The sequence below is a fragment of the Arachis stenosperma genome, chromosome 1 (genome assembly GCF_014773155.1).
Source record: "Arachis stenosperma cultivar V10309 chromosome 1, arast.V10309.gnm1.PFL2, whole genome shotgun sequence".
Lineage (NCBI taxonomy): Eukaryota > Viridiplantae > Streptophyta > Magnoliopsida > Fabales > Fabaceae > Arachis > Arachis stenosperma.
This window is the reverse complement of record NC_080377.1, coordinates 31,982,651-32,003,630: the sequence shown is the minus strand read 5'-3', so window position 1 is coordinate 32,003,630 and position 20,980 is coordinate 31,982,651. Positions and strand designations below refer to the sequence as shown.

At 35.4% G+C, this 20,980-nt stretch overlaps 1 protein-coding gene across 4 annotated transcripts; it reads left to right on the top strand.

The window, feature by feature from the left end:
* The first annotated feature begins 1,229 nt into the window (after window positions 1-1,229).
* On the top strand, window positions 1,230-3,793 carry LOC130960885 (protein LOL1). Of its 4 annotated transcripts, none has more exons than XM_057886401.1 (6): window positions 1,238-1,539; window positions 1,649-1,972; window positions 2,050-2,163; window positions 2,443-2,556; window positions 2,908-3,017; window positions 3,464-3,793. In XM_057886401.1, the coding sequence occupies exons 2-6, from the start codon at window positions 1,969-1,971 to the stop codon at window positions 3,500-3,502; spliced, it is 381 nt and encodes a 126-aa protein (XP_057742384.1). In that variant the 5' UTR covers window positions 1,238-1,539; window positions 1,649-1,968; the 3' UTR covers window positions 3,503-3,793. The 4 variants fall into 4 exon arrangements, with proteins under 4 accessions (XP_057742400.1, XP_057742384.1, XP_057742375.1 ...); XM_057886392.1 differs by having other exon boundaries at window positions 1,241-1,539; window positions 1,649-1,835; XM_057886408.1 differs by lacking the exon at window positions 1,238-1,539 and having other exon boundaries at window positions 1,649-1,835; window positions 1,915-1,972.
* The last annotated feature ends 17,187 nt before the right edge of the window (window positions 3,794-20,980 follow it).

Sequence of the window (20,980 nt, the reverse complement as noted above, 5' to 3'; positions counted from 1 at the left end):
TTTAAACATTTTTTATGGTTTTTTTTTTAGATTTTGAATGATTCTTTTAATAATTTTAAATGTTTTTTTTTTTAAGTTTTAAAATGTTCTTTTTCTAATTTTTTTATGTTTTTTTGTTAGATTTTGAATCTTTTAAAATAATTTAGGATATTTTTTTATTTGGTTTTAGATATTTTTTTTGTTACGTTTCAAATATTTCTTTTTATTAGTATTTGGATATTTATTTTACAATAATTTTAGATGTTTGTTTTTGTTTAGTTGTAGATGTTTTTTTTTTCAAAGTTTAGATATTTTTTAATTTAATTCTGATTATTTCTCATAAAAATTTGAATTTACCTTCCTTCCAAAATAAAAAATAAAAAAGAAAGACTCAATCCTTTTTTTCTAATGAGCTTTTTTTTATACTAATTGTCTGCACCCCTAATTAATTAACTAATAAAATTGGATAAGAGAAATATCTTAAACATAAAGTATAGGGCTACACACGGATCGGATCGGATCGGATATGGCCTAAAATTCTATCCGATCCGCACTGCATTCATCGGATCGGATCGGATACGATATCCGCAATTTTTTAGGCCGGATCCGATCCGATCCGATCCGCATAATTGCGGATCGGATCGGATCAGATATCGGGTATATCCGCATAATTAAAAAAATTTATTTTAAGATTTTGTTTGGCCTTTTTACAAAAAAATATCCAGAAAATTCATTTTTTATCTGTTTAAGCCTATTTACTCCTAGAATATTATCAATAATAGTTCTTTTGAATAGCAAAAATAAAATAATAACACAAGATTTAAATTTAATTATTCTAAGTTGAAGTACAACATAAAAAATTAAAAACAAAATATCATAAAATTCATAAAATAACATACTAAAATTCATATCACATTAGGGTTTACTGTCTTAAACTATGTTATTTATATGTGATGTGCGGATATGCGGATTTGCGGATCGGATCTGCGGATATCACTGCCGAATCCGCAATCCGATCCGACCATAGTGCGGATCGGATCCAATCCGATCCGATGACTCTGCGGATCGGATAATATCCGCAAAATTCAGATCGGATGCGGATAATTACCGCGGATATGCGGATATTATCCGATCCATGTGCAGCCCTAATAAAGTATGTAACCCTACATGTATCCGTTCCATTCCAATTCGGCCGACGCAAAATCATCCCTACTTGAACAACGTATTATTTTACACTTTTAGTCTTTTGACAATAAAACTAGACACATAATCTTAATCTTTCCAATATCCACGTATATACTTCTCTTTTCCTGATTATATCTCATCTGAAGCAAGTTGCCAAATCAAAGGAAAATGTATTTTATTTTAAAATTATTATATGATACCACCATCTAATAAATACTAGTACTAGTTGAAAGGGCCATAAACTACTCTGATCTATTTCTGAACTCTAGTTTCCCTATATAAAACCCTCTTCTCATGCATCGACTCTTACTTTATATTATATCTGCTTCTTCTATTTCTTTCTGTTGAATTGCTGCCACCCTTTCTGTTTCACAGGTTCCCCTTTCTTCTCACTCTATTTTTCCAAGCCTTTTCTTTTGTTCCATCTACCATGTGCAGCGCATACCTGATAATATGTACAAATGTTTGTTTCTTTACTTTTCAGGAGTTGAAACAAAATAAAATGGAAGAGACTTCTTTCTTCTCTATGTAGATTTTGGCAGAGAAAGATAATATATAATACTTTTTTTCTTTCTTTATTTTTTTATTAAAAGTATTGTAATCTATAATGCCAGTTCCACTTGCTCCTTATCCAACACCACTGGCTCCACATACTCCTCCATCCGCAAATGGTATCTTAATTTTTCTTCATGTGTGTCTCGTTGGATTTGTTTTTTCTCTACTGTCTAATTTTGATTTTGATGGTGTAAGGAAACTTAAAGGAACGCAAAAAGATGGAATTGAGATCAGATTTACAAAGAGAGAATGTGTAATTAGTTTGGCCATTTGATAATTGAAAATTGTCTTTAACAACTTAAGTTGAAATCAATCGGTTTTGGCAAGCAGGTCAACAGAGTCAACTTGTGTGTTCTGGCTGTAGAAACCTTTTGCTCTATCCGGTTGGAGCCTCCTCTGTTTGCTGTGCTGTTTGCAATGCAGTCACCGCCGTGCCGCCTCCCGGTATCTCTCACTTCTCTCCACGCTTACCCTCCTCTGTTATGAATGATTTTATATTAACGTCGATGAAATTTTTTTTTAAAAAACTTAACTCGATTAGAAGAGAGACATGAATAATTATATTTTTAATTTATTTTTTATACCAGAATTTCTTCTGTGTTTTTTGTGAATTTTTTGCATAATTTTTTTTATTTGTCTTATATTAAAATTTTTTTATTAAAAATTAAATTCTAAATTTTTAAATGATGGAAACTCTAATTTCATGTTACTAATTATTAACAGGAACGGAAATGGCCCAGTTAATCTGTGGAGGCTGCCATACATTACTAATGTACATCCGTGGCGCAACAAGTGTCCAATGCTCATGCTGTCACACTGTGAATCTAGCCATGGAAGGTAGTTATTGAACAAGTCTACTAGCATAGCATCTCAATAGCTTTCCAAACATATGAAATTAAAGTTAAAGTTATAATAGACATCTATAAATGCAAAAATTTAATTTAGATATTAATTAACATATAAAATTAAAGTTATATTAGATTTTTTAGTTTTAATAAACATAAATTATTTTTAAAAAATATTATGTTAGATACTTTTAAAAGTATTTCTACTTTTTAAAACAACTACATAATTTTTTTATTTGTCAAATATAAAATAAAAAGTTTCTGCTTTAAGTACACATCTCTTTAAAAAACTTTCCTAAATCAAGTCTAAGAAGTTTTGAACAACAAAATTGTGACGATGCAGCAAATCAGGTGGCACATGTCAATTGTGGCAGCTGCAGGATGCTACTGATGTACCAATATGGAGCAACATCTGTTAAATGTGCAGTTTGCAATTTTGTAACTTCAATTGGGGTCAGTTCAAATTATGTAAATTTTCTATTTTTCATTTGATATTTATTTTATTTCAATTGGTTTGTGTTTTTATATTTTATTTATTTTTAGTTTTTTTTATTTTTTTGATTTTGTAAAAAAATCCAGTGAAAACAATTAAATTTTATTTTTAGTTTATCTACTTTTTTTATTTTTTATAAAATTCTAAAAATAAAAAATATTAAAAAATATATAAAAATATAAACTAAACACATCTTAAATTTCTTCTGCTTTAAAGATATTTAACGGACTATTGTGAAAATTTGTTTCTTGTCATTAATATACTATTATATCCAAATTAGCAATTATTTTAATTCTTAAATCTTAAACCTAAAAGGAATGAGGAAAAAAATTGCTTATGTGATGTGAAAATTTTGCTATTATAAACAATGATTTACAATGTGTTACCGAATTTATGAATTATGCAGGCATCAACAAGCATCACAGAGCAGAAGTTCAGCAACTAAATCAAACTATATATATAGAGCAAAGTTAAATGATACAGAGACTCTACTATCTTGGTTTTGCTAGTTACATGTTGTTGGCCATAAGAATAAAGACTTTGTAAAGAGTACCTATTATGAGAGAGGGAACTCTCCACATTTTATAGAGTTACTTCTCTCTGCGTGATTGATTTTTTTGTTTGTTTTGGGGGTGGGGGTGGGGTTTGATTTAGATTGGGTGTGTAAATAACTATTATGTTAAGATTTTAAGTATGCGTGTTTTTTCAATATTAAATAAAGGTGAATTCTATCTAATTTTTTTTAAAATAATATGTAAATTATTTTTTATAATGTGTTACATTTTAATTGGATATCTACTTTTAATTTGAGTTATTATCTTAACTATAATTAGATTATATTATAATTAAAGTTTTAAAAGGTAGGGATAAATGTATAATTTATTAAAACATTAGAAACTTTTTTTTTAATTTTTCAAAACACCTTAACTATGGCTCTTATCCTAAATTCTTCTTTCTCGTTCTCTCTCAATGTCAATCAGTAACTCTTCCTCACCAGTCAGCCTCTCCTGAAGTCTCGAACGGCCGAACTCCAGAGTCCAGAAGTCACGATCGCCGACTCCTCTGATTTGTCTCGTTAGCTCCGATGCGTCTCCAACATTATTGCACTATCGCATCTGTGGTTTCCTTGCTCTATGTCGTCGTATCTCTTTACTTCGGTGCGTCTCTCGTCGTCGCGTCTTCGTCCGTCGCTGCGGTCACCGCTGGCCAGAATCTGTTTTGTCGTGCTTGGACAGGTTGATTTTTTTTCTTCTCTGCGTTCTTGCAACTTCCTATTAGCCTACTTGGGGAGGCACGACGAAGATAAAAGAGTGGGAGAGGAATCAAAGGTTGAAAGCTATTACTGAGGGCTATGATACATCTTTTGAAAATGATTTAAAAAAAATCATATTTAAATTTTTAATAATTTAAAAAATTACATAATTACTTATTTTAAAAATTAATTTAATTATAAAATAGTCTCACTATGGTTAACTTAATAACCAATTTAAAAATGATACATCACACTAAAGTAAATTACATGTTATTTTGCAAAAAAAATATGACAAAATTCACCTTAAATAAAATGTACATAAAAAAACATATGCATTTAAAAAAACTTACATTAGTCTCATAGCCATTAAGTAAGATCAGAGGTTAAATTTTTTTGAGTCTAATGTAAGTTACTTTGGATAATAATAATATACGATATATGATGACATGTGTTTGTATATGGAGCTTTAGACATGTCAATAATTTCTTAAAGATGCCTTTTTGGAATCGGAAAAGGTCCAATACGGCCACAAAAAGGTAAGTAATCAATTTGATGTGTTTGATTCAACAATATAACATCTGGTCCAAGATCCCAATAGATATTTTCAAAATGAAATTGAGGTGAAGATTTGATCAGCAAGAAACTACCAAGGGTTTATTCTATGGTTATTAATGCTGATATTGACTTGCATCGGAATTTTAGATACGCAAACTATGTTAATTGAGAATTGGATATGTATTGCAGACTTTATCAACATCTAATTAGGATTTAGCTCATCCTTTTTGGATACGACTAATTGGAACAACAAAAACAAAATGAAGAGAAAAAAAAAAGAAAAAAAGAAAAGAAAACAAAAAGAAAAAAGAAAAAGAAGAAAAAATGCGCATACATATAAGGTGTTGTAGTGTTTTTTTCTTGTTTACATTACTATTGTTCTTGGAACTGTATTCTCCCACTTTTAGCAGTGAGTGAGTGCTTAAACAATAAAAAAAAACATATATCTCATTACAGTTGCAGAATGTGCATACAAGCTCATTTCGTACAGTATAACACTAATGGTTATATCTCTAATACTTCTTAAACCTCCATTGTACACATTATACGCTTAGGTCATTGGCTCCCTATACTTTCTCTTTTCCTTATTACAACAAGCAACCTTTCGGTTTGTTTATATATAATGCATAAATATAATAAAGTAAAAATAATAGTAAGGGTCAATATTTTACGTAAAATAAAAAATAAAAAATTAAATCATATTAATCCAATACTTTTCAATTTTTATTATTTCCAACAGCCCTCTTATCATGTCAAGTGTTTTTTTTTTATTATTAAATCACTGATATTTGAATTCTATTATGAAAAATTTTCCATTTAAATCTTATAATCATAAATTCAACCAACTTAATTACATGCAAAGAATAGGGATCTTTCAGCAATTTTTTTTTATTTCTTAAAAAATAAGTATACTTATCACCTTAACCAATTTTAAGTTTATTTCTTTAATTTATCAAGTTTTATTTTGTATGGGCTATGAGCAATCTAGGGAATATTTTGGACTCCCCAACAAATTCACAATCGTCACCTTCAATTGAAAATTACACTTATGGAAGTAGCAGGTGTTTATCATTCCAAATTAAATATCTTTTCTCCCATATCTTTCCTCTTGTGAATCCTTAATCCTTTCAAATGCTTGCTACTAATAAGAGTAAAATTGTGGAGCTGGCAAAAAATCTTAAGAAGTTGGACTGCATATACAATAAGAGTTAACTTGTCTTTCTCATTATGATGCAAGCATTTTGCAAGGAAAACGTCACCACGCACTTATCTGCCGAAGAAATGTTATGAACACATTAGGAAGTTTGTATTTTATATATGTATATAACAAACAAAAAACAAGAACAACTCCTAGTTCTGTTCTTATGTTGTATATATGCTCCAATGTCAGTCATATATATGAGCTGCAAATCATGTCAAGCAAACCTAATTCTAAAAATTTAATGAAGGTTCTTGATAGTTTAGAGAAGGGGGTTTGAATATATGACATTCTTTTTATTTGATTAATAAAGCCTTTAAGTAGCTTTTGTTTGGTCTGCGCAACAGATTATGTAGAACAGCAGGAGACAATTTCATTTGGCCTCATAAATTGTGAAAACAGAATTAGACTAGAGAAGAAAAGAATCACACAGTCATATATCTTGGTTTAGTTGCCTAGTGCAATGCAACCTATATCCAGTCTCCACCATAACGTTGGTAAAATTTTCACTATCTATCTGAGTATTACATCACTAATCCCAAGGACTCAACTTAATCCTATCAAAGACACATCAAGCTTCAACACAAACTTGACTTGGCTATGTAACTACCTAGACTTGACACACTAAGTGCTTACCTAACTTAGTAAGGGTTACCTCACAGGTACAAGACACAAAAGGAAAATACAACCAAAAAAAAAAAATCTGAATTCACTCTTGGTTTTTCTCTCAAGTGTTTCTCTCAACCTTTTTCACTCAATGGCTTTTACTCAATGCCTCTCTTGACTTTTACCACTCAAAGAAAACAAAGAAAGATACATCATTGAAACAGAAATACAAACAGTAAACTATGAAGGAGATGATGATTCATAGCCTTGACTTTATGCACTGAACCCAACTTCTGAACTCAAAATATTATTCTTCATCTTGGCGGAGTGCTCCTTTTAATGTAGGTGCAATGCTTCCAAGACTTCAAACTCAGTTTGTAAGGTTACACACTTTGCTCTCTCCTAGGTTCTCTCTTCTTGATCTCTAATGAGAATCATTTTTCTTTTTGTATCTTGCTCTGAGTCACGGTGCGGCGAGGATTTCTTCAAAGTCAACTTCTTGGTTCTTGAACCAACTGTAACCTTCTCTTCTCTTTCTTCAATCAACCCCAAAATTAGGAATTTTGAATCAAGACTCATCCCTGTAGCAGACTGATGTGAGGAAATTCACCGGTTAGGAATTTCACAAAGTAATTTCGTTGCTAGTATAGTCCAAACCGACAAATAACTCTCACAATCAAAGTTTAGTTTGGTTGTCACAAGTTCAACCCAATAAAAATAACCAAGAGTATTACTCCTAATTTTTCTCCCTAGGAATTACAATCGAATGCTCAATTATTAGTTATGAGTTTTACAGGGGTTTTCATATGAGAAGACTGCAATCTAAATAACAAGAAATTTAAATGACAATAAAAGTAAATCAAACAACTAAAGATAACAAATACTAAAAAGAGGCATTTATATATGGCAATGATTGAGAATCAAGGTTTTCTATCCTAGTCATTAATCATAACACAATAATTATCTAGAGTTAAAACCCGTTACGTTATCTCCAACATTGGGAGAAAGTCTAATATGCATAGTTAATCTCAATCCATAAGTAATGTCAATGGAAACAAAATTAATTAATCACTCTAAATCACCAATCTAAATTGGATATTAATGACTCAAGAGTAACTAACTTCTCTTTTCAAGTCAATAATGCTCAAAATCTACTTTAAACCTAAGCCAAGCATTTTATCAAACACTTGGTGTGCAATAAAAGAAAGGCATGTTAAATTGCAAGAAATATAAATTCTAAGACTACCAATGCAAGAAGATAACAATAACAATTCAATTAAACAATAAGAAACATAAAAGACATCAATTGCATTAAAGAAAATTGAAATTAACAAGAGTTCATAAGCTAAAAAGTAGCTCAAAAGAGAAATTAACAAGAAGAAAAACGAGAACAAAGATATAATAACAAGAAATTGCAAGAAAAACTAATAAAAACAAAAATTAAAACCTAAATCTAAGAGACAATTCAACTAAGAACCCTAATTTCTAGAGAGAAGAGGGAGCTTCTCTCTCTAGAACTAACTAAAAGCATGTTTCCTACACTACTCTAATTGCTCCCCCCTTGTTCCTTCTTGAATTCTACCTCACATAGCTTCAGAAATGAGTCAGATTTGGGCCTCCTTGAGCTTAGAAATCGCCCCTAGCGTGTTCCTTTAATGAGGTCACGTGACAAGTGTCACGCGTACGCGTGGCATGGCCTGGCGAATTTTCTTCCTCACACGTACGTGTGGCCATGGTTTCCACTAAATCCTAATTTCTTCATGAATTCTCCATTTTACATGCTTTTCTTCACTTCTTCAATAAAATCTTTTTCTTCTGAGATTGAAATCACTAAACAAACACATCAAGGTATCGAATGAAATTAAAGATAATTAAATTTAGCAATTTAAGGCACTAAAAAGCATGTTTTCACTATTAAGCACAATTTAGGAGAAATTTACAAAACCATACTATTTCATTGAATAAATACGGGATAAGTTGATAAAATCCACTAAATTCAATATAAGATAAACCACGAAATTGGGGTTTATCAACCTCCCCACACTTAAACCAAGCATGTTCTCATGCTAAACTCAAGAGAGGTACAAGAAAGGGGTATCAATATTTATTCAATGCAAGTAAACTTTCTATATGCAATCTATCTATATACATGCAACTACTTGGTAAAAATAAATTAATTCCCAAAAAAGCATGTATAAACATAACGGTTAAAGCAATCACAATCAAATCAAATCCACAATTGAATTGAGTTATTGAAAAGAATTTACAAACTTGAAAGATAAGAGACGATCATAGGTGAAACCATGTAGTTGAGCAATCGAACTGACGTTAGGATTTTTGCTAGTAAAGAATTTATAAAAATATTCGCGTTGTAGATATAGCTTCTAAACCAATAGAAATCCCTTCGTACAAAAGTTTGGTTGTCACAAGTAACAAACCCCTTTTAAAATTGATAACCGAGTATTTAAACCTCGGGTCGTCTTCTCAAGGAATTGCAGGGAGGTATATTCTTATTATTGGCTATGAAAAAGATAAAATTGGGGTTTTTGGAATTTGGGCAATAGGCACAAGTATATTTTCAAAGCAATAAAAATAAATAAATAACTGTAAAATAAACTCTTGGCAAGGTATAAGAACTGGAAGTCCTATCCTTATCAATTGTGATGAGAATTGGATTTTAATCCCATTTAGTTAACCTTTACTAAACAAAGGAAGGTCAAGTGGACTAATTAATTTGATACCTAAAGTCCTAGTCTTTCCTTTGGAAAGGCTAGAGTTATTGGAACTCAAATTAATTAGCAACTCCCAATTTCAACCACTGCTTTATTTGACAGCTCAAGCGTCACCAATTACTCAACCAAAGCCAAAAAGGTAACAGGAAAATCCAAATTATTTATATAAATAAAAGACAGCAATCATCAATCTGAAATACCTCAAAATTATAAATCAATAACTCAATCAAATGTAATGTAACACCCTACCATACAGAGTCTTATGCTTAAGTCATAATTCAGAGATGGCAAGGTATTACGACCTCTAAAATAAAAATTTAGTACGTATAGTAATATGAATGATTGATTATAACTAGGAGCCTTTGTAGAAAAAGGGGTAAACAAGAAAAATCGCAACTCAAAAGCGCAACACTCCGATCGTTAACGTAACGAACAAGGATAAACCAACGCGAGATTATATATATATACAAAGGAGTGTCAAAAATAGGAATATCAAGACTCAAGATCCGGCTGCGAAGATAACCGGTCCGAGCATAGCAATATATACATATGATAAAATAAGGAAAACCCCAAAGGAAACCCAAAGGGACACAAATACATAAAACCTATTCTCCAAAATCTCCCATAAGAAGAGTCATCACCGTTGTATTATTTAATGGAGATAAAAGTATATAAGCAAAACATATAAACCAAAACTTAGTCCCGAGAACAAGGATCTTCGCAAATCTAGAAGTCTCCAGCATGCCTCAGCGGGAAACCTCACGTCCTGCATCTGAAAACCACAAAATCCGCATGGGTGAGAACCAGAGGTCCCCAGCATGGTAACAGCTTCCACATATATAATACATAATAATAGAGGAAAGCCAAAGGCAATCCTAGAACTTCCTCCAGATAATATCAAAGCTTATAAACAAGCTAAACCATATAAGGGCATCTGACTAAAGATTCTTCAGTCTAACTAATACTTCCCTTTCCAATTCCTTCAAACCTCCCAACCACCAGCAGGAGTATATTATAGCAAACACAGTTATATCAGACAAAGAATATACAAATAGGAGCAGTTAAGACATTTAGACAATTAGCAAGTTATATGCAGTCAAATAGGCAATCTCAAACAATTCACATAGTATGCATATGATGAATGCCTGTCCCTAGTGGCCGATGATATCATCTTGTCGGTTATAGAGCCAACCCGACAAGTCCTGGTCGCTAACCATTGGACTGTCCCTCTGTCGCGCATCCCCAACTCGAGTTATACTCGTTATAAACTTGATCATAAACATGATCCATATCCATCACCCTCACTGGTGAATATTTCGGGGGCGAGCTCATCCGGGTCTTTCACAGTGCCCGGCCACACTTACGACATAGGGTCAACAGAGTCTCGAGCCTCCACCTGGAGCACGTGGTGGCTAGCCATTGCTTCCCCCCAGGGATCTAGTGTCTCTGATAGTGGAAGTGCAAATCTCAATTATCAATAATTCAGCATAAACATGCATGAATTCTCCTCCATGGATCAACATCCATATCAGCCATCCGGCTCACGGTTCAGTCCAGAACCAGCCAATATTCATATCATACACAGCCTTTCCGGCTCACGGTTAAATCTATAACCAGCCATCCGGCTCACGGTTAAATCCATAACTAGCCGTTTCATTAACAATTATAGCCTTTCGGCCCATGGCATAACAAGCACTTCCACCACCATCCTCCGCATCTCACATAATCATCTTGATCCTCATGGATCATTCATTTTTCCCTTGCTTCACTCGCAAGTCACCTCATTCACTAGCCCCTTTTTAACAGCTAGGCATGTCATAATGATTTAAGACATAAATGGTGAAATCGGAGGCTTAGAAGTATGAGATTTGGCTTTTAAAACTCAAAAATCAACTTTGGGATGAAAACAGGGCCACGCGTACGCGCACTCCACGCGCACGCGTGGATGGCCTTAAAAACTCATCGACGCGCAAGCGTCATGCACGCTAACGCGTGGATTCAAAATTTGCCAATTGACGCGCACGCGTCAACCACGCGTACGCGTGGGTGTTCTCATGCCCCAGGCACAACACTGGCACAGTTCTAGTATAACTCTCTGGAAAATGGCTGGGCATTGGGTGCAGCACAATCGGCGCGCCCGCGCACATCACGCGCACGCGTGGATGGCACTTTTCGGAAGAACGGCGCGTACGCGCCAAGTGCGCCCACGCGCAAGGGGTCATTCTGCTAAAAATTTTCTAAGTTAAAAACTGCAGAATTCACAGATTTAAACCCCCAATCTTCCAACGGACATAACTTCCTCATTTTAAATCGTTTTTCACCCGTTCTTCGAACGGCATGGACATCCCGGATCCAATTTCATTTCTAAACAGATTTGGTACAAAACAGAGATCCGTAGTCCAAGTTACGTTCCGCCAAAGTATGTCCAAAAACCATATTTTCATACAAAACCACCAAGTGCCATTTTCAAAACAAGCCATTTTTCAACTCTTTTCAAAATCAATCAAAACATGCCAATTTCATCCATTTTCTTTGAAATCAATCAAAATATATCAAATTCAACATCAAGCCTCCTCAACTCACACATTGACACTTTACCACAATTTACCAAAATCACTATCTCATCATTTTATCCCACTTCACCCAAGTGGCTCAAACTCAAACACATTGACATATCATATACTATTCCTCATGCCAATTCTCAACAACACCAATTCCAATAAATCATTATTGTATACAATCAACATCATACTCACCATCAACATGGTTCAACCCACAATTCAATCATAACCAATCATCAAGCATATATCACAACATGCATATTTCTCATACATCATACCACCAAGGCATCAATAATCATCATCACATATATGACTACATCATATATCTCAATCATTCAACAACATCAACAATTCAATGCCTATCTTAGGGCCTTTAGCCTAAGTATTTCCTACCACATTACATATTAGATACGGGAAACCGAAACCATACCTTAGCCGAATTTCCCAAGCTCCACCGGAGCACTTCCAAATCACTTATCCACAAGCTCTCAAGGCCTCAACACCTCCAAGAACAGATTTTTCACCACCAAATCCCTTTTTCAAGCTTTTCAAAATCACCAATCAAGCTCCAAAATCCACAAATACACAACCTAAGCCACAACCATCATACCCATACACAACATCTCAAAACCCAAACATCATAGAACAACAAAATTACACTAGGGTTGAGAATCTTACCACACCCAAGGTCCAAGGAGACAAGATTAACCTTCTCCTTCAAGAGAGTTGGGTCCTATAACATCAAAGAACCCAAAATCTCAACATTTTACCCATGAAACTCGAAAATAAGGGCTGGAATTTCGAACAGAAACACGTGGCTTACCTCAAGATTGATTGTATGGGTTTTGTAGAGCTCTCCGCGGTGAACGCGTGGCCGCAAACGGAGCGGCAATCGGAGCTCTAGATCAAAAGTTATGGTGGTTTGAAGATCAAGTGAGAGGTAGAGGTTTGAGAGAGTGTTTTTCCCCCATTTCCTCTCTTTTTCAGCGTGTTTGGTGTTGTGTGAGGAGAGAGAGTGCTGAAAACTAGGGTTTTGGTTTAGTTATGTTGGGCCAAGGGCCCACTTTGGGTCTGGTTGGCCCAGTTTGGCCCGTTCGGTCCAATCTTGGTCCGAATTCTATAAAATTGGTACCAAAATTCTCGTCTCAGTCTCCTCTATCACATTTAGCCATAAAAATCACATTTTAGGCTTTCTAGAATAAATTCTCATTTATGGGTTAGTTAGCCGTTAATTAACCGGGTTTTACATTCTACCCACCTAATTGGGAATTTTGCCCACAAAATTCAAATGCAATTACCTGAGAATAAATGCGGATAATCCGATCGCATCTCTGACTCGAGTTCCCAAGTGTGTTCCTCAACACCGCCTCGACTCCAAGCCACTTTGACTAATGAAACCTCTTTTCCACGTAACCGTTTGATACTAGTATCATCAATTCTGACTGGAGCCACTGGAAACGTCAAATCTTCCCTTAACTGGACCGACTCAGGTTCTAACACATGGCTAGCATCTAGAGTGTACTTCCGAAGCTGCGACACGTGAAACACGTCGTGCAGGTTTGAAAGATGAGGTGGTAGAGCCATTCGATACGCCACCGGTCCAACCCTCTCCAGGATCTGAAATGGACCAATGTATCGAGGATTCAACTTCTTTGCTTTAATCGCCCTACCTACTCCCGTAGTCGGGGTAACCTTAAGAAAAACATGGTCTCCTTCCTCAAATTCTAAGGGCTTTCGCCTCTGATCGGCGTAACTCTTTTGACGACTCTGCGCCGTAAGCATCCTATCTCAGATTTTCTTGACTTGTTCAGTAGTCTCAGCTATCATTTCCGGTCCCAACAAGCTTTTCTCTCCAGCTTCATACCAACATAGCGGAGATTGACATTTTCTCCCATACAAGGCCTCATACGGAGCCATTCCAATGCTCGCATGATAACTATTATTGTATGCAAACTCCACTAATGGCATATACCGATCCCAACTCACCGGTTGGTCCAAAACACAAGCTCTCAACATATCCTCTAGTGTTTGGATCGTCCTCTCAGATTGACCATCTGTTTGAGGATGGTAAGCCGTGCTCAAGCTTAATCGGGTTCCAAAAGCCTTCTGAAATGCACCCCAAAACCTTGAAGTGAAACGAGGATCTCTATCAGAGATTATAGTAGCAAGTACACCATAAAGTCTCACAATCTCCTTTATGTATAACCGTGCTAGCTCCTCAAGGGTGTAAGTCATCCGAATGGGTAAAAAGTGAGCTGACTTTGTCAGTCGGTCCACAATCACCCAAATAGCATCAAAACCAGCCCTAGTCCTTGGCAATCCTGACATAAAGTCCATTGCAATACTTTCCCACTTCCATTGTGGAATCTCTAAAGGTTGCAACATCCCGGAAGGTCTTTGATGTTCAATCTTTACCTTTTGACAAGTTAAGCACTTTGAAACATATTCCGCCACAGCGTTCTTCATACCCGGCCACCAAAACATCGCCTTCAAATCATGGTACATCTTAGTACTTCCCGGGTGAATGGAGAATCCGCTTTTGTGTGCCTCCTTTAAGATATCTTGCCTCAAAGTGCCAACATCCGGCACAATGATCCTACCCTTGAATCTCCATAACCCATCTTTTTCTTCTGACACTCTCCACTGTTTTCCTTGCTCAATGGCCGGTAACACTTTCCATAACGCTTCATCATCTTGATGAGCCTTTAGGAGTTCGGACTTAAAGTCACTTGAGATTTCTAGTCGGCTCAAACACAAGGTTCCGGATACCTCTCGAGCACCAATTTTAAGACTCTCGAATCCCTTGAGCAACTTCTCATCTTGAAGCATCATCCAAGCCGCATATAACGACTTCCGACTTAACGCATCTGCCACTACGTTCGCCTTTCCCGGATGGTAATGCAATTCAAAGTCGTAGTCCTTCAATAATTCCATCCACCTTCTCTGCCTCATATTAAGCTCTTTCTGATCAAAGAGGTACTTCAAGCTCTTATGATCAGAGAAAACTTGGAACTTAACCCCATAGAGATAATGCCTCCACACCTTCAAGGCAAAGACAACCGCAGTGAGTTCCAAATCGTGCGTAGGGTAACTAACTTCATGAGGTCTCAACTGTCGTGAGGCATATGCCACCACATTATGGTGCTGCATCAGCACGCACCCTAGACCCTTCAATGAGGCATCACAATACACCTCAAAAGGCTCATTCGGCTCGGGTAACACTAACACAGGTGCAGTAGTCAACTTTTTCTTCAATGTCTGAAAGCTCTCCTCGCATTCAGGAGTCCAAACAAACGGAGTGTCTTTTCGGGTTAACTTCGTCATTGGCAAAGCTATCTGTGAAAAGCGTTTGATAAACCTTCGGTAATAGCCAGCTAAACCCAGAAAACTCCTTATCTCCGTTATGGTAGTTGGTTGTTTCCAATCCATTACAGCCTCCACCTTAGTTGGGTCTACGGCTATTCCCTTCTTACTCACCACGTGACCCAAAAACTTCACCTCACTCTTCCAAAACTCACACTTAGACAGTTTTGCATAGAGTTTCTTCTCCTTTAGAATCTGCAACACGGTCCTCAAGTGTTCCGCATGTTCTTCTTCAGTCTTGGAATAAATTAGTATGTCATCAATGAAGACAAAAACGAATTTATCCAGAAACGGACGGAAAACTCTATTCATGTAATCCATGAATACCGCAGGAGCGTTCGTCAACCCAAAAGACATCACAGTGTACTCGTAATGACCATAACGAGTCCTGAAAGCGGTCTTAGGGATATCCTCGCCCCTCACCCTTATCTGGTGATAACCGGATCGCAAATCAATCTTGGAGAAAACTCCAGCTCCTTGTAACTGATCCATGAGATCATCAATCACTACAAGAAAATGGAACATTTGTAACAAAAATTTTGTATCAAAATTAAATTTGTTACAAAAAACTATTTTTTTGTAATAATAGTTGCTGATTGTTACAAAAAAAATATATTTTGTAACAATATTACAAATTGTTACGAAATATCCAGATATTTCGTAACAATCCTTTTTATTTTGTTACAAATTATGGTAGTTTTCGTAACGCCTTATTGGGTTGTTACAAAATATTATAATATTTTGTAACAAAAAGTAAAATAGTTGCAAAAACTCGTAGTATTGTGTAACAAAATAGTTTTTTGTTTCAAAAAATCCAAATATTTGTAACAAAATATTTTTTTGTCTGAAAAACTCAAATTATTTTGTAACAAAAAATTAATTTGTCACCAAATTCAACATTGTTTGTAATAAATTTTCTTTTGTGTCACAAAATATATGTATAATTTATAATTTTTTTTCAACATGTTAAAAACTTTAAGAATTAAAAAAATTGTCTATATATTTTTTTAAAATAATTGTATTTTGTTTCAGAAATTAAAAAAATTGTTTATATAACTCTTTTAAATTATATTTTTTATATTATTTTTTACATATTCATTAATTTTTAAATGATATAAATATTAATTTATATGCCTTTTATAAAATTAGTATATAATTTTTAATAATCAGAATTTTAAGATAACTTAAAACTAATTTGTGAAATTTAAATTTTTTTTATTAACTTATAACTATAAATAACAGTAATTAAAAATATTCCAAAAAAAATTAAAAAAACAAAAAGCAGTGTAAAAACCAAAGAGGTAATATCTATAGTGAATGTAAAAAGTAAAAAAACCCTAAGTTTCCCCATTCCCCCACCTCACTCGAAGCCTCACACCCAGCCACTCTCAACCCATCGCGCTGTCGAAACCCTATGCTGCCGGAGGAAGACTCGCCGGCCTAGCCCTTGGGAGACGTCTCAGGCGGCGTCGTGGTCCTCCAGTCGCTCCTCAAATCTGCTTCGTCTGCGCCGCTGCTCACCTCCGTCCGTGTCGTCCTAGCCGTCTAGGCTCCCGTGCGTTCCGCCATCTCCGCCTCCGCGTCGTGCGTCTTCTGTATCTGCTACCTCCGTTTCTGTGGTCGTCTTGTTGGGTGACTCCTCTGCTGGGTGTGCTCTGTCCGTGCCGAAGCTCTGCTCGTGCCAAAGCTCTGATCGTGCTGTCAGCTGTCCTCGCCTCTGGCCTGCTCCTTCGACGGTGGAACGGCCCCAACCCGTCGCTGAGTGTGGTTCTGCTGCTGACATTCTTCATTGTAGAGGTGATTTTTTTTTCTTATATGTAGTTATTGTACAGTAATTTTGTGGACTTCATTGTTGCTATTTTATTGTAGGTTTAGAATAGAAAAATTGATGCTAATTCTAACTGTATCTGTATGTAAAAGTAGATGATTTAATATGTTGTTCTGATTGTTCTTTTTCCTTTGTTGAGGCTTGTATACTTAAGTTGAAATACCTGAGTTACATAATAAAGCAGAAGAAGCTTTTATTAGCACTAATTTCTTTGTCTCCTAGCTTGATAGTGAAATGATGAAGATTTAATAAAAAGGTCTTCTTCTGGTGTTGTGTTGCAGTCTTTAATTTCATCTGGTTCTGCCGTGCTTTGTTGGTCTGAAGCCGGTCTGCTCCGACGGTCTCCTCTACTGAAGGTAAGTCTCGTTTAATGTAGATGAACCTTGATTCTGCTGATGTTGTGACTGAAGATATTAGTTTTATATCTGTTGGACTATATTAGTGTTATTAGCTTTTGCTTTCTTTTAAGTCTGTTCGATTCTGTTTTTTTTTTTTTACTTTTGTGTTTGTGAAATGAGTAAAGTAGGTAACTATTTGATCCTTAGTAACATAGAGATATAGATTAAATTTTGTTAATAATGTTATGTATTTTACATTGCATTGAATTAGGATAGTTTATGCTGCTCTGCTCATCTGGCGTTGTCCTTTGCCTCTGCTGGTCTGATTCGGGTGTCCTTCTTCTCCTGCTGGTCTGGTCTGGTCTGATTACGTTTCTGCTTAAGGTAACTTCAGTTTATTTGAGTATTGTTAAATATGCTGTTATCTGATAATCTTAGCTGAAATATTGAACATTGATTCTGCTGATATTGTGGTTAAAAATATTGTTAGTTGATTATGCTGATGTTGTTGTGGCTGAAAGTATTGGTGTGTAACATGGTTGATTATCTGATTTTTAGGTTATTTGGAGAGTTGATATTTTTATTCTATTTTTTATTTCTGGGTTTTATTATTTTGGTTCTATTTTTTGTACTTTTTTTGGTGATTTTGAAAGTGATAGCCGCTGTGATTCTATGTTATGTCATGCCCCGCTTTTTGTTTTCACTCTTTACATCCTTCTATCCATTCTCGTCTGCTGCAGAAATTAGTCCAATGGTCAATTACCAGAAATATTGGGTTAATTTTGATAGGCGTACTCCTGAGTTTAGGAAGTGCCTCGATGAATTATTTTTGGATATTGCCTTCTCTCAACCCGGTGTGAAAAATCAAATACGTTGTCCTTGTCCTAAATGCAACAATTTTATGTTCAAATTTAGAAATGAAGTTCATCATCATGTGCGCCAATGGGGGATAGTGACCTCTTATAAAACATGGGTGCATCATGGTGAGATACTTCAAGATGCATCCACTATAGATGTGTCTGATCTAAATGAAATTGATTGCGAAAGGGAGAATGATTCTGCTACTTATGAGATGTTGTATAACATCTTTAGAGGAGAAACACTAGGGGAGACGCCGAGAGATTTCGCTACCAACGTAGATGAAAATATAGAAGAAGAACCTCATCAGGGGGCAAAGAGGTTCCAGAGGCTAATGAGGGATTATGAGCAAAGCCTTTATCCGGACAGTGGGATATCAAGGTTATCTTTCATTGTCAAGTTGTTTCAAATGAAATGTCGCTATGGATGGAGCAACAATTCAGTTGATGCTTTGTTGCTCTTTCTAAAAAGCATATTTCCAAAGGATAATTCTTGTCCAACTTCATTTTATGACGCTCGAAAAGTGATTCGAGATTTGGGATTAGATTACGAGAAGATAGATGCTTGTGTGAATGACTGCATTTTGTTTCGGGGGCAAACATACGCTGGTCTTGATGAATGTCCAAAGTGTAAGCAATCTAGATGGGCGAAGGGGAAGGGGAATGAAAAGGATAACCTACGGAAGAAGGTACCCCAGAAGATACTAAGATACTTTCCGTTAAAACCTAGGCTTCAAAGGATCTTCATGTGTGAAGAAACAGCGCTAGCAATAAGGTGGCACAAAGAGAAACGACTTGACGATGGAGTCCTAAAACACCCAGCAGATTCGATGGCGTGGAAGACATTTGATGAGGAGCACGAATGGTTTGCACGTGATGCTAGAAATATCAGGCTTGGAGTTGCTAGTGATGGATTCAATCCGTTTGGCAATATGAACATTTCCTATAGTACTTGGCCAGTTGTTCTCATTCCATATAACTATCCTCCTTGGATGGTTTTGAAACATTCAAATTGGATGTTTTGAAAGCTCAATTGGAAGCTCAACAAGCTGTTGTCAACTCTCTCATAGCGCGCTTTGACAATGAAACAAACTAGACCCTAAAGGTACTCCTAAAGTTGCTTATGTTTTTAATATATTTTCGTAGATGATTCCCATTTTATATTAGTATACTTTAATTTGTATATGGATCTCTTTATCAGATTTTACTTGTGTCATGGTTGAAAAATGACAAATATCCTATTGATTGCTTTGATAAATTTGGTTGGGTATGGCTGAGACATAAGTTGCATATTGGTTGTGTTTGTTGGAACCGTGAACGGTGGAAATATCCAATTTTTAAGGGAGGTTCTGCCGAATTTTTTCTAAACAGTTTGGATAAAACTTAGTGGAAAAATTATAGATAGTGTTATATCCTGTTTCTAACTTTTTGGTTTCGGTTTTTCTTATTTACAGGAGTGCTGAAAGGGTGACCATATGCAACCTTGAGGGCTCAAGAATGTTTTGATGCATAGAGACACTAATCTATGTTAGAACTTTTATGTTTTGGTTGAACTTTTATGTTAGAACTTTTATGTTTTGGTTGAACTAATCCATGTACTCACTAGCTAATGTTATTTTGTTTCAAGACAATTTTAGCTAGAAGGATCTTTTTTGAGCAATGTATGTTTTTGCATATTAAATAGATGTAAACTAGCTTATTAAAAGCGTTATTATATTAGTTAATTTAAAAACTAATTTACTAAATTATGCACGTAATTTGTAATAAAAATAAAGTTGTTACAAAATAACTTATTCGCTTTCGTAACTGAAGAAAACAAATGTTACCAAATCATGATACATTTTGTAACAAATTTTTTTGATAGGAAAAAAATTTTCTGTCACGAAAAAAACCTTCAAGATCAAAATTTGTTACCAGTTTTGTAACGGCTTCTGGTTTTTTGTATCAGAAAAAATTGTTACAAAATATGGTATTGAATTGTAACAGTTCCATTTTTCGTTACAAAAACTTTTTGTAACGGGACTTACTGCAATGGACCCTTTTTTTGTTACAAAAAACTTTTGTGTCAAAATATCGACGTTTTGTAACAATATTTTTTGTTACAAATACGCCTTTTTCTTGTAGTGAATCCTCGGCAATGGGTACTTATTCTTTATTGTAACCTTGTTCAGCTGCCTGTAATCCACACAGAGCCGCATACCCCCATCTTTCTTCTTCACCAGTAACACTGGAGCGCCCCACGGAGAGACACTTGGTCGTATAAAATTCTTTCCCAACAAATCTTCTAACTGAGACTTTAGCTCGTTCATCTCTAACGGTGACATCCTGTAAGGAGCACTTGAGATTGGTCCCGCCCCGGGCACCAATTCAATAGCAAACTCAACCTCTCGGTTAGGTGGAAACTCATCAATATCATCGGGAAACACTTCCGGAAACTCACACATAACCGGAATCTGTTCCAGCCTTTGATCATCTCCCGAAACGCCCGCGGTTAACAACATGATACCCTGACATTCGATTCCAGAACAGTTCACCATCATCGAGTTCAAGTAATAATTATTCACCACGACCGGCCCTTCTGTATCTTCCGGCATAAAGTACACCGACTTTGTAGAACAATCAAGCAGGACATG

Excerpts from the sequence above, each read along its gene's own strand:
- LOC130960885 (XM_057886392.1), top strand. The coding sequence starts at position 1,772 with ATGCCAGTTCCACTTGCTCCTTATCCAACACCACTGGCTCCACATACT. Across the intron at positions 2,164-2,442 it reads CACCGCCGTGCCGCCTCCCG|GAACGGAAATGGCCCAGTTA; the intron begins GTATCTCTCACT and ends AATTATTAACAG. Across the intron at positions 2,557-2,907 it reads TGTGAATCTAGCCATGGAAG|CAAATCAGGTGGCACATGTC; the intron begins GTAGTTATTGAA and ends GTGACGATGCAG.